The sequence below is a fragment of the Camelina sativa genome, chromosome 16 (genome assembly GCF_030686135.1).
Source record: "Camelina sativa cultivar CO46 ecotype springtype chromosome 16, ASM3068613v1".
NCBI classification, from domain to species: domain Eukaryota; kingdom Viridiplantae; phylum Streptophyta; class Magnoliopsida; order Brassicales; family Brassicaceae; genus Camelina; species Camelina sativa.
Genome location: NC_141895.1, coordinates 24,554,673 through 24,567,655, shown reverse-complemented (window position 1 = coordinate 24,567,655; position 12,983 = coordinate 24,554,673). Strand labels below are relative to the sequence as shown.

The window sequence follows — 12,983 nt, the reverse complement described above, 5'->3', positions numbered from 1 at the left end:
GAAGCTTATCGTTTTTTTTAGGTTTTCAAGTGGATACGCACCTTTTCTGAGGGTAGAAACTAGAAACTATGATTATTAACAAATCTTGGATGTCCTGTTTATAATGATTATTGGGGAATACGAAAATAATGATTATATCAGCCAACGAACATTCATTAAATTCTTTCCGCTCTTAAATACTTCTATGTTTATTTATCTCGACTCTTTTTTTCAAAACACTTTGCCCTCCATGATACATTGCAAAAAAAAAAAAAAACTGTAGTCACTATTTATGTTACAGATTACTAATAACGATGTAAAAGTTTATTTAGCAAATAATAAATAACATATGTCGACGATGGAGGGTTTCAAAAAATATTGTCCCGATAATCAATACCCAAAAGAGAAATAATTGATTTAGCTTTAGATTTTGAACTGTTTGGTCGTACGGCATTGTAAGATCTTTTTTTATCATCTCTCCATCTGCTTATATATATATACACACGCCTTCGAGTACATTACTCGATGTCTCAGCCTTCAAAGCTAATCGAAAGTGACCCCTAATAGAATAATTTTTTCTTACGCAAATTACATCTATATTTTTTATATATCAATGGCGGTCTTGTCTAAACCGATCATAGAACCGAAATCTGAGCTTTCGCTTATCCCGGTTATAGATATCTCTGACCCAGAGTCCAAGTATGCCATCGTCAAAGCCTGCGAAGACTTTGGCTTCTTCAAGGTGATCAACCATGGTGTTTCCACAGAGTTAGTTTCTGTTTTAGAACACGAGACGGTCGAGTTCTTCTCGTTGCCCAAGTCAGAGAAAACCCAACTCGCAGGTTATCCCTTTGGATACGGGAGCCGTAAGATTGGTCGGAATGGTGATGTGGGTTGGGTTGAGTATTTGCTCATGAATGCTAATCTTGATTCCGGTTCCGCTCCACTCTTTCCGGATCTATCGAAAAACCCGGCAACTTTTAGGTTCGGTTTTTATATGTCCTTTTGTTTTTGTTTTTTTAACACTCTCTCATACTCTGTTTTCGTGCTCTGTGTTTGTTTAAATACTTCGTCTTCTGTCTCTTTCTATGCTTTTATGTCTTCTTTTACTGTAGTTACTTGTGACTTTTGTGATTCCATTTATTTATCTCCAATTTTGTTCTTTTAATCTTACAGAGACGTACTGGAAGAGTACATAGCATCAGTGAGAAAAATGACATGCCATGTCTTGGAGATGATTACAGATGGGTTAGGTATTAAACATACAAACACACTTAGCAAGCTCGTGTCTGACCAAAACACGGATTCGATATTGAGACTTAATCACTATCCACCATGTCCTCTTATCAAAAAGAAGAACAATGGTGGGAAAAATGTGATCGGTTTTGGTGAACACACAGATCCTCAAATAATCTCTGTCTTGAGATCTAACAACACTTGTGGTCTCCAAATCAATCTAGCTGATGGCTCTTGGATCTCTGTCCCTCCCGATCACTCTTCCTTCTTCTTCAACGTTGGTGACTCTCTCCAGGTTCGTCTTAATCGTTATGTATATATGAATATCTGGTTTATGTTTCAGACCAGAGGATCTAATGAAGCTTCTTTATATATGTATTTACTGTGTAGGTAATGACGAATGGGAGGTTCAAGAGCGTGAGGCATAGGGTTTTAGCCAACTGTAAGAAATCTAGGGTTTCTATGATTTACTTCGCTGGACCTTCGTTGACGCAAAGAATCGCTCCGCTGACTTGTCTTATGGACAAAGAAGACGAGATGTTGTACGAAGAGTTCACTTGGTCTGAGTACAGATCCTCTGCCTACAACTCTAGATTGTCAGATAATAGGCTTCAACAATTCGAAAGGAAGACTATCAACCATAATAAATTACTGTTAAAATATGATTAATGATTTCTATATTTTTCGTGATTCATAAATTATCTAAGTGTGTGTTTGTTATTCCCTATATAATTATTATGTGTATGATTGAAGTTAACGTTGATCCAATAATTGTAATACTCCCTCCGTTTCATAACATAGGATGTTTAGAGAAGTATTTTTGTTTCATAATATAGGATGTTTCCAACTTTCTATACAACTTTTAGATTAATTTTATATTTTATATTATACAGTCTTGTTTATAATTGGTTAAACTTTTTAAAAGTAATTATTTTTTAATATGCGTTTTTAACTAAAACATCATATATTTTGAAACAGATGGATTATAATGCAATAGCTATATTTTCTCTAACATCAGTATCACTTTGAAAACTTTGTGATATCAAGTTGTTTTATGTAAACACTTTAAATAAGCTGTTTTAATGAATTTTTCTCCTTTTCAGGTTCTTAAAAAAAAAAAGTTGATGAAAGAATTCGTATCTAATATTTTTAAACGATTACATATGCAATTCTTTGGTGACATAGTAACTATACTGAAAGAACATATTTAGAATTCGTGTGTATAAAAAAAAAACTAAGCTGAAAATACATGACTGGTTAAGGACTTAAGGCCGTACGTATATACTCTCCAGTCTCCCACATTAAACTTATTTTTACACCAATAAAACCATACATTGACATTCCGACATTACATTGTTGGATCAAAGCTTTTAACACTCTATGGCTAACAACTTTATAATACTCCAGTATTTAAGATATCGATAAAGACATTACAACCAAAAAATCTCGATTCTTACACGTTGAATGTGGTCCGAGTATTTGTTTTTGGGCACCAATATGTTTAGTGATCTAGGTAAGATAGGCATATATATTAATATGATAATTTAGACAGCGTATCGTGTACTTAATTAGAGTTTTGTAAACCATTTTTTTCTGTTTTCAAGGAAAGAAGTGACTTGTCCAATTCACTGTATTGTTATTTTCACTTGGGCCAACTTGGATATCTGAAAGTTATACTTTTTTAACGTTGGTGTCTCTATAAGTTTTCTATAACGACTTCTCCTTTCTTTCTTGTTTTAATAATTCCTTATCATGTTGGTTGGTACCCAGGTGGTTTTCAAGTTTAAACGACGGTTTTTTAAAGAAGAAAACGCCAAAACTAGTCATTTGTTCTTTCTGTGCAAAACAGAGAAACCTATGAGTCTATAACCACAAGGTCTCTTCCAATGGCAATTACTTCAAATACTTTATGAGCATTGTTTCAACTTATTCCAAAACATTGCCGACATCGATGAGTCCCTTTCTATGAGAGCCATTAGCCCCTAGCAAACTTTTAAACATTGCAAAACAATGTCAGATCTGGTTACAATTTGAGTTTTTTTTGAGGTTTTTTTCGAGTTATTGGGCAATTGGAATCTTGCACTGATTAGGATTGTGACTACTTCAATAATAGAGACCTAAGTTCCAAACTTGCTCTCTAAATGCTTTTGGGGAAATCTGAATGCAGAAACTAATTCAAGTGATCAAGAGAAGTGCAGACGAACCATCAGAATTTGGCAATTGAATCAGAATTCTGATAAATTAGCTTTTTGGTGAAGCAGCACAATCATTCTCTAAATGATCATCACTAGAAATCATTTTACATAATTCGAAATGATGAGCTCGTCATTTCGTAGACAATCAGACCATCCCACACTTCCTTGAATCACACGCTAGTGTTTGTTCTATCACTTCATTTTTGCCCTTTCTTCTTCCACAGGTCACCGAACATCTTCATCCCTGAACCTTTCCTCTTCCCAAACCCTAACCCGTCATCCGAATCATCAGCCATTCCCGGTGATCCTACAAATATGCCTACAAAATGCGTCTCCATTGACCCGCACCGCTCTGAGAACCGACCATTCATCTCAACCCCTCCAGATAAAACCGCAGCTGCAGCGTCTGCTGCTTTCCTCCACTGCTCGGTTTGTACTTTAAGCTTCTTCATCTCGACTTCTAGACTCTCTTTTGCGTCTTCCATGGATTCAAGCTTCTTCTTTAGCTCTGCCGTGGTCTCGTTGCTTTCTTCCAGCTCTTCCTCAATCTGACTCACCTTTGAAGCTATCTCATCCTCTTTCGCCTTTGCAGTGGACATTTCTGAACCCGTCCTCTTCAACTGATCCTTCAAGCTTGCGTTCTCCTCGCCAAGTGATACCTTTTCTTTCTCCAAGTCGTATAGTCTAGCTTTCAGTACATTGATTTGCTCTTCCTTTGAAGCCAACTCATCACTCTTCACCTTCTCACCTTCTTTTGCTTCCTCAACAAGAACCTCGAAAACATCAGTCTCTTGATTTCCATCACCAGGAATCTCGTCTCTCTCCGGAACAGAAGGGTTTGGTTTCTTGGATTTCTTCTTATGATGAAGCTCTTCTTGAGCACGTTTCTTGGCAGCCTCAGCTCTAGCCAATTGCTGTTTGAGCAATCTCAACTCCTCCTGGGCTTGACCTAGCTGTGACTCTAAGCCAGAGATGCGACTCCCAAGCTTCTTCTGAGTCAGCGGATCCGTGTGAGGTCCACAACTCCTCGGAGATCTACGGTCAAGACCGAGCTTTGGACTCCGGTCTGTAATTGGACGGTTGAGATGCTTCGGCTCAGAGGAAAAGGACGATGATGATGTCCTTAACCTTGGAGATTGTCTCTGAGGCAACTCTGAACCTCTAATACTATTCAAATCACAACAAGACACAAGGATTTGCAATTTCACTCGTATCAGTCTATCAGATCGTAGAGAGACTAATAACAACAAAAACCAATTCCAAAAATAAATCGCATTACCTTGGTTTTGGCATTCTGCTTTACGCAAAGCTGTTGAGGCTATCTCCAGTCTCCAGAGGTTGTATGATCTGATGCAAATCAAAGCACATACATGAGCTTGTTTCGGACGCAAGACTTACTCTAATAAGAGTTGGGAGACACGCGCCACGCGCCACCTGAGTCAAACCAGACAAGTGAGACTGAGAGAGAGAGAACACATTGCTTTTGCTTTTCCACTCAAACACTTTAGAAGATTCAACAAGATCACAAACTTCAATCATTCACCAAACCCATTATAGAAAAAGAAGAAAAAAACAGAATTCTCAAGACTCTGAGAAATAGTTTTTAAGTTCCATGTTCACATGAATCACATACACACTACACACATGCGGTAGTCTAATAAAGACTGAAACTAACTTTGAAGGAGATCAAGACAATGTAGACAAGCTGACTACTTTCTCGGTTTCTCTTTTGCAATTGAATACGAAGGAGTGATTGAGATAAATACTAAAACAGAGGAAATAAATTTTGAATCTGTTGATGAGATTAATTGGGTTAATAGAAGAAACAAGAGCACAAAGACAAGAAAGCCCAAAAATGTGGAGAAAGGAGAAGTTTTTAGCTTTTGTCCAGAAAGAAAGAGAGAGACTCTCAATTCAAGAAGCAGAGAGAGAGAGAGATATTAAAAAGAGACGTTGGGGGAGATTTGAAATAAAGCTGATGATGAAAATGGGAATGACCCTTTGAGAGAGAGGAGAAGAAAAAGGACAAAAGTGTAATTTAACTCAGGTCCCACGTTTACATGTAACCATAATGTTTTTTTCTTTTTTTTTTAGATTTAAGATTCTCTGAATGATCTGATCTGAGTGATACAAATATGATCGAATGCTATACATCGTGTAATAAGTTGCCAAATTATAGCAAATTCTTCGGTTCATAAGTAAGAGATGAGTTTATTTCTATTTTAAATCACATCTTCGTATGTCTTTTTATTACATATGCAAAATTATACAAAACAGAATGATGTACTTATAATATTATACCCACATGTGTGTACCCTTATCAATCGGTCTGACATTGTTTCTTTCCTTTTGTCGGTTTCCACAAAGTTCAAACTCTTTTGTTTCAGTTTAGTTTCTCTTTCATTTTGGATATATGTTAAGCTTCACATTTTCATTTCAATTCCTTTAGTAGATTAAGTTATGTTTATATTTTTCTACTTTACATACGAAAATTGAAACAATGTACATTCGAGATTCCATACACAATGTTGAGAAGCAAACCACATAAAGTGTTACTACATTCTAGTTTTTATATTCAGGATAGAACCATAAAATCAGTACTATATTTAAATGAGTTTTATTGTGAAGACAAAAGATATAAGTAAAAGTTGACATTTGAAAAATTGTACACATCATCAAAACTCTTAAGTAAATTCAGTGCCACTATGATTTTATGATTGTAAGTTGCATCTAACCAACCAGTAACAACCACCTTTAACTTTTTGGTTCTTTTATGATGATGTTGGTAATAATAATTCTAGTCATTTTGGAATATTACATTTCAAAAATAATTTTGGGAGTTGTGAAACTATATAGGCCCATTTTTCAAATTAATCAGGTTCTCAAAGAAGACCATTAAGACACTAAACCACAAACAAAAGTTGCTCAAATCAAGATATGAAATGGTGAAATTTGGTGAGTTGCTGCTACTTGCTAGTCATATCTTTACGAACCCATAGACTTTATAAAAAATTACTCTAAATCAATATACAAATGCGAAGCTAAAAACCCTATACCCACTACCCACTAACATTATTTTGGTCAACACTCTCCAACTTTGACTTTCTCTTCTGATTCATTTGCTATCAAATAGACAAAACCTGTGCTCTTTCACTTTTTGTCGATGCTGACGGTATGGAGAAGAAATTATGGAAATAAAACATAAAGAAGACTGAACACAACCCAACCTTTTCTATTAAAACTGGAAATTATCTCATCTGTTTTACTTTTCTTTTCTTTTCTTCCTATAGGAACAAGACATTTATATGAATGAAGGTAATCATTAGATCCAGAACCCATGAAGTTTCCATTATTACCCTATTTATTGCCAAGTAACTTCAGTTGGTGCACTTGTTGTCGTGGCATGAACCTCTGCTAAAGACACAGCCATAGCCATCATCATCTGCTCATCAAAACTCTCTGGAACAATGACAAGAGGAGGAGGAGTGGGAAAGTTGTGGAAGCTCTCGCTGGTCATGTAAGAACTTACATAGTTGTTGCTGCTTCCTGTTTCTCCCATCTCGGTGTTGTTATGGTAATGTTGTTGTTGTTGATGGTGGTGATGGTTGTCAACGTCATCTACCTCTTGTTCTATGTCATAGTAACTGTCACAATTTCCAGGAAGCATACTGTATGAAGAAACGTTGACATTGTGATTGTGATTGTGAATTTGATTGGAGGTTTCTCCAACCATTTGGCGTTCAGCAAGTGCGGAGATTGCACAAGTAAGCCCACCAGATGATGATGAAGACGGCATTGCTGGTTCTACAGTTGAAGCCATTCGTGGTAGTGAAGAAACATAACTATGATCTTCTGTTTCATACTGCCTAGAAGAAGTCATTTCCTCTGAAGCTGAATTTTGCTGCGCCCCTGTTTCCTGTTAGAATAAGTTTAAAATGCCATGAGAATTTTGAAAATTGTCATTAGAAGTAAGAAGTTACACAAACAATTGTATATACCTGAATGGAGAGCCATATTGCTTCCATTACCATTAATTCTTCTAGGTCAACGTCAACCTCGTCATCCCTGTAGAGTTTACCGACAAATCACATATATAGTCAGTCAAATATGAATCACTCAGATTATAGTTTCATCAGAGTGCATTTAGCTAATTTAACCATTAAAACATGGTGTTTGTGAAAATGAGGTTATATTGTTGTTGTTGGACATAGTAGAAGCATAACAAACTTTAACTCACAACTTCCACTTGTAAGAGGAAGCACAATGGTACTCACTTCATTCCTTAGTAAAATTGTGTCCAAATCACTTGGTTCCCCAAAATACGACTAAAGTCTAATAAACACTATGATTTCATGGTTACAACTACTACATTAATCCATAGAATAATTAATACAGAGCAGCCAGTGAAAAAACAGACCTGTTACCCCGAGGGCCAGAATGCTGTCTACCTACTGATGAGTTCTGCGATGGAACGATTTCCCCATCGTCCATGGGGGAATTATAAGATACAGCTGCAAACCAAGGGACAAAAAACGAAGTCTGTCAAAAACTGCCTTTGTGACACCATATTTGTTCCGGATACGTTGTGGCAGGACAAATAAACCGACCTGAAGCTGAACCATATTCCATCTCGCCAGTCATTGCGCTTGTGCTAGAGGAACATGATTCCAGACGTTTCTGCATTTTCTCTTCATCATCCTGCATTTCCTTCTGCCTCATCCTTATTTTGGCTTCTATAACCCGTTGCTCTTCCTGCAAAAGTATACAGTTTCCAGATATGTGAAAAGCAGCATCCCCATCAAACTTATCGACACAAAGAGTTACTGTACACATTTGAGTTTTGACTTACAACTTGTTCAATGCCTTTTTCCTCCTTTGTCTTTACTCCACGGTACTCGACAGCATAATTGGGTGTTTTACAAAATGGGCACCTCAGAAACGTCAAGGAAGACATAAAAGAGACGATCCATCAAATAACAAGAAATACTCTCTCGAACATTATTCCAAATGTAAACTAATAAAAGCACAGAAATTAAGGTGAAGGATACTGAGTAGGCCGAGCTGAATTAGGATTCTTCATTTGTAAAAAACACTCTGCAGCAAAATTAAAAAGATAGCAATGTCAAATGAAATGTAAACATGAATAGAACAAAGAGGCCCAAAATGTTAAATGAATAGTTCACCTGTACAGATGCTTTTCATGCAACATCTTGATCTATTGAGGCTAGGATAATACTAGAAACACACAAAAAAAACAGCAGAGTTAGGCTCAACAAAAACATTGACGAGAACGTAATTAAAATTACAGAGACTGAGAAGAAATTAAACAAACCAGAAAACAAATAGGACACTCTTCAAGATCATGACAGCTCTCATCGTCTCCAGGGTAGCAAGGAGCAAGCTTAGATTCTACAATCAGTTTTCTGAGCTTTTTAATGTCGACATCTTTATTAACATACAAACCTTGTGGTTTCGTATACCTTTCTTCCACAACTTGCCTCTTCCTTCCCAACTTATTACCCATCACACAAAAGTTTTAATCTTTTTTAAAAACCCTTTCTTCTACTAAAACCCTATCCTACCACCTTTACAAGAGTAGAGATTATGTTACTCTAATCTCACAATTAACACCTAAAGTCAATTCCTTTTTACAGTTACACCCACTGGAGAAACAAACAAGCCTAATCTTTATCCTAAAGGTACAAGCTTTAAACTGGAAACAATCTTCACCATAACCTGCACAAATGGTAAAACTCAATTTCAGCACACAATTCGGGTTAATAAAAAACCCTAATTTTATAGCATACATAAAATAAAAACCCCAACTTTGAAACCTTTTGAATTGGGGGGGGGGGGGGGGGGAGCAATTACAGAAGACACAGTATATAACCCTTAATAACGAAGACCTAATTAAAACATTCCAAACAGAAGAGAGAAAGAAACCCTACAAATTCTGATAAAAACAAGTACAGATAGAAATCGGAGGATGGAAAGAAAAACCTGAAAACTTGGGGAGGAGGAAACAAAATCTTGGAGGGGCAGAAGAAAACAAGAAGAGATCAAAACAAAGGGTTTTTGGGTAAACGATAAGAGACACGATCAGAAACTTTACTCTGTAGAGAGAGAGAAGAAAGAAAGAAGAAGAGAGAAGCAACAAAGATAATACAGTGTTTGTGTTATGTGTGTGTGTGTCTCTTTCGTTATTATATAAAATTCATAGAAGAAAATAAAACAGAGAGAGATTAGAACGAGTTCTGTAATCTGATTTTTTTTTTTTTTTTTTTTTTTTTTTTTGTCAAAGAGTTCTGTAATCTGAATATGTATTTTGTTTGTTGCTTTTTTTAATATAAAATATATATATATATATATATATATATATATATATATTTGACGAGAGGGAGAGAGAGAGAGATGAATGATGGATGATGATGAGGTGGAGAAGCAAAAGGGGAACAGGAAACGATGGAGTAAGAGACGAGCCAAAGAATCATCCATCCATCATCCCATCACTCTTGTGTCTTCCTCTCTTCGCGCGTGCTCTTCACTTTCTTCTGTAAACGTCGTCGTTGCGTTTCTTTACTACATTATTATTTTAGTTTGTTGACCATGAAAAAAAGCTTAGAATATACGAAATCTTGTGAAGGCGGTTTTGTCTTAAGCACCGAGTTGGGTTAGAATAATGTCTTTCTTTCTTTCTTTCTTTCTTTTTAATCCATTTCTTTCTTTAATTGCATCTTTGTTTGTCGCATTTGCACTAAATATTCGTAATTTTTACCATCAAAAATATATATTAACTAATGGAAGAAAAAAAGAAGAATCAGTTGTTATCTTTGGGGTTGTACGACGACTCATCATTATTTGTTCAAAGTTTGGTGATATTTCAAAACTAGATTAGCCGGCGTTAATGTTGTAGTAGTGTTTCAATGAACTTTAAAGGTGTTGTTCTTGTTTACGATTTTATTAGCTTACGATTTTAAAATAACAAAATACGTATATTTAATGTTGACGTATACTAATGTTTCTAATAATCGTTGAATCAACCCAACTAAATACCAGAAAAAAACCTGAAATTAACTGCCAAAAAGCTAAACTAATAATTAATGATAAATGAAACAAGACTTGTAGATGGGACGATTAAACTCGTGTGTTTGTATATATGTTTCGGGTTGATGAAAAAGAAATGGTTCACCCAACACAAAATTGGTTAAGGTTGGTTAGAGAAGGTCAACCATGAGTTTTGTTGCTATTTGCTTCAGCCATTTACGCACTTACACAACCCTCTTTTTTTATATATATATAAACACAAGAAGGTTAGTTAGTTCATATTATGCTTGATTTGGTTGTTGTGAACTATATATAACATGTTGGATTTAATTAATTGTGAATTTTATCCGGATAATATTATGGTACCCTTACCTATTTGGTTTTTTTTGGTTGGTAGACTGACATGTGTTTACACTTTACACTAATGCAATAGTTTGTTGTACTATAAAATTAAAATCCCAACATTTTGGAAATTTTTATTCTATAGGCTGACCAAACACATCAACAAAAGCAAATACTTGGGCTTTTATTGGGCCTTGAAACCAACATATGAAAACTATAAGACCGTGTAAAATTCAGAGAAATGGGCCATACTGTTTTTATGTAACTCACGTTATACTTGGCAAGGCAAATTATACTTGGATCTAATTTTAGTGTGACGATCAACTTAAAGATGATTAAATGATTTAATCAAATCAATGATTTAATCAAATCAATCACAAAACATAATCTTAGTGGATAAAAAAAGAAAGATTCGATTTCAAGAAGAAAAAGAATAATATAATTTTACGACTCAATTTTCTGACCATAGTTTATACAACTCCTCCATGGCAGGCATCTCCTTGAAAAATCTATCAAACTCCGTCGTCGACCCTACTTGTCCTCCTCCTCCTCCGCCGTAGAGCTGTCTAGTATCTTCACCGTTTTTACTACCGCCACCGTAACAACGGCTGTCGGAAGCGCAGGAGGGGGACTCAAAAGGACCGGCGGCGACGATGGCGTCCTTACCGGTGAGTTCTTGAACAACGGTTTTGAAGCTACGAGCATCTGTCTCAACGTACTGCGTGTTTATGAACACAACCTTCATCGGCTCCGATTTCACTTTCCCTCTTCCAGACATTACTATTAAAATTAATTGATTTAAAAAGACAAAAAACAAAGAGTTTTTAAAGATTTGTGGTGTTGATGAAGATGATGAAATGAGATCTTTAGTGACTAGAGTGAGTATATATTAGCAGCTTTAGCTCTTCCTGTGTCTTTGGGTGCTCAGATGTTTGTATATTTTTATATGGATAGTTGGCATACTTGGGGTATTTATAGAGATTAGAGAGAGAGAGAGAGAGAGATGAATCATATGATATAATATTCTTTGTGGGGGTGGGGCACTAGAGTGAGTCGTTTAAGTAAAAATTTCGTATTGGTTTGAAACGACTTATTATTATATCTCTCGTGTCATCGTCCTACTTGAAATATACATAGATGACGACCTAGTTTTTTGTTTCCAATGACGTCATATTACATCCCCGACGACCAACTTTTTTATCGTCGAATACATGTAATTGTGATCATATTTCGTTGAATTCCCTAATTGTTTTATATAGGTCGAACGATATTTGTGATTCTAGTTCTAGAAATTAAAACTTACCAATGAAGTTACGATTGAATGGGTGTTTTCGACTTATCTTTTTTATAGCTGTATAAAAAGAAGCACAATATTACGGACTAGACTAGCTAAAAACTACAAAGATAACGATTCTACATGACTATATAATCAATCATTCTACCATTAATGAGATCAATTACAAATCACATGGCTTTTCTTATGCGTAAATAGGAAGAGCTCATTCATTGATCGTTGAGACATGTTGACCGTTAATAAAAAAACACCAGCAGCCTAGACGGACCAAACATTTAATTTTTTATATCGCTATTATGTGTACTCTATCATCTTTCATGATCTTTTCTTGGGTCAAAGTATGCCTTCTTTGATGTAATCCCCATCACATCACTTGAATGAAACAGCCTACGAATTTTTTTTGTCGAGAAACTTAGAAAGTATTTGCACGTGTGGAGAATTTGCACGTCTGAAATACTGTTTTCATCATAACAAAATAAAGTCGATCGATCGTCTTCGGCTCATGCTTCTTCTAGAAAGTAATGATGTGTCTCAATGATTATATTATATTTTGGGTTAATAATCTTGTTTCCCGTTTTAGAACAGCATAAACTGTGCTATATGAAACATAATCGTATATTTTACTTACGAAATCGATATAAATTAAAATTGTGAAGTAAATGTTGATTATATGCATCTTCTATTTACAAATCCATCGTTAATAGACATGATTAGTTAATCAAGTATTTTTTGTATATATATATTACTATTTTTGTAAAAGAGTTTTATGTTGTCTTACCTCTTATATTTTGTAAAAGAGATTAGAAATGATACAAGAAGTCAAGGATAGTTACATACGATGTTTCATGGAAAGTTTCATAAGAAGGGACCATCATTCATTATTTATGGTTTTT

The 12,983-nt window shown here is 35.4% G+C and overlaps 3 protein-coding genes and 1 pseudogene across 5 annotated transcripts; 1 reads left to right on the top strand and 3 right to left on the bottom strand.

The window, feature by feature from the left end:
• Positions 1-496: 496 nt before the first annotated feature.
• Positions 497-2,029, top strand: LOC104751744 (gibberellin 2-beta-dioxygenase 1-like). The gene is made up of 3 exons (XM_010473763.3): positions 497-963; positions 1,156-1,510; positions 1,606-2,029. The coding sequence occupies exons 1-3, from the start codon at positions 593-595 to the stop codon at positions 1,882-1,884; spliced, it is 1,005 nt and encodes a 334-aa protein (XP_010472065.1). The 5' UTR covers positions 497-592; the 3' UTR covers positions 1,885-2,029.
• A 1,398-nt stretch (positions 2,030-3,427) lies between these two features.
• LOC104751741 (interactor of constitutive active ROPs 4) lies at positions 3,428-5,525 on the bottom strand. Of its 2 annotated transcripts, XM_010473759.3 has the most exons (3): positions 5,086-5,513; positions 4,690-4,844; positions 3,428-4,577 (listed from the first exon to the last, which is right to left on the bottom strand). In XM_010473759.3, the coding sequence occupies exons 2-3, from the start codon at positions 4,701-4,703 to the stop codon at positions 3,608-3,610; spliced, it is 984 nt and encodes a 327-aa protein (XP_010472061.2). In that variant the 5' UTR covers positions 4,704-4,844; positions 5,086-5,513; the 3' UTR covers positions 3,428-3,607. The 2 variants fall into 2 exon arrangements, with proteins under 2 accessions (XP_010472061.2, XP_087348459.1); XM_087492333.1 differs by having other exon boundaries at positions 4,690-5,525.
• Positions 5,526-6,622: 1,097 nt separating this feature from the next.
• LOC104751740 (E3 ubiquitin-protein ligase DA2) lies at positions 6,623-9,897 on the bottom strand. The gene is made up of 9 exons (XM_010473756.3): positions 9,411-9,897; positions 8,743-9,146; positions 8,594-8,645; positions 8,459-8,504; positions 8,260-8,341; positions 8,018-8,162; positions 7,828-7,921; positions 7,409-7,475; positions 6,623-7,326 (listed from the first exon to the last, which is right to left on the bottom strand). The coding sequence occupies exons 2-9, from the start codon at positions 8,932-8,934 to the stop codon at positions 6,772-6,774; spliced, it is 1,233 nt and encodes a 410-aa protein (XP_010472058.1). The 5' UTR covers positions 8,935-9,146; positions 9,411-9,897; the 3' UTR covers positions 6,623-6,771.
• A 990-nt stretch (positions 9,898-10,887) lies between these two features.
• On the bottom strand, positions 10,888-11,752 carry LOC104751739 (VQ motif-containing protein 10 pseudogene; annotated as a pseudogene). The gene has a single exon (XR_015585349.1). The product of XR_015585349.1 is annotated as a VQ motif-containing protein 10 pseudogene (transcript).
• Between the last annotated feature and the right edge of the window lie 1,231 nt (positions 11,753-12,983).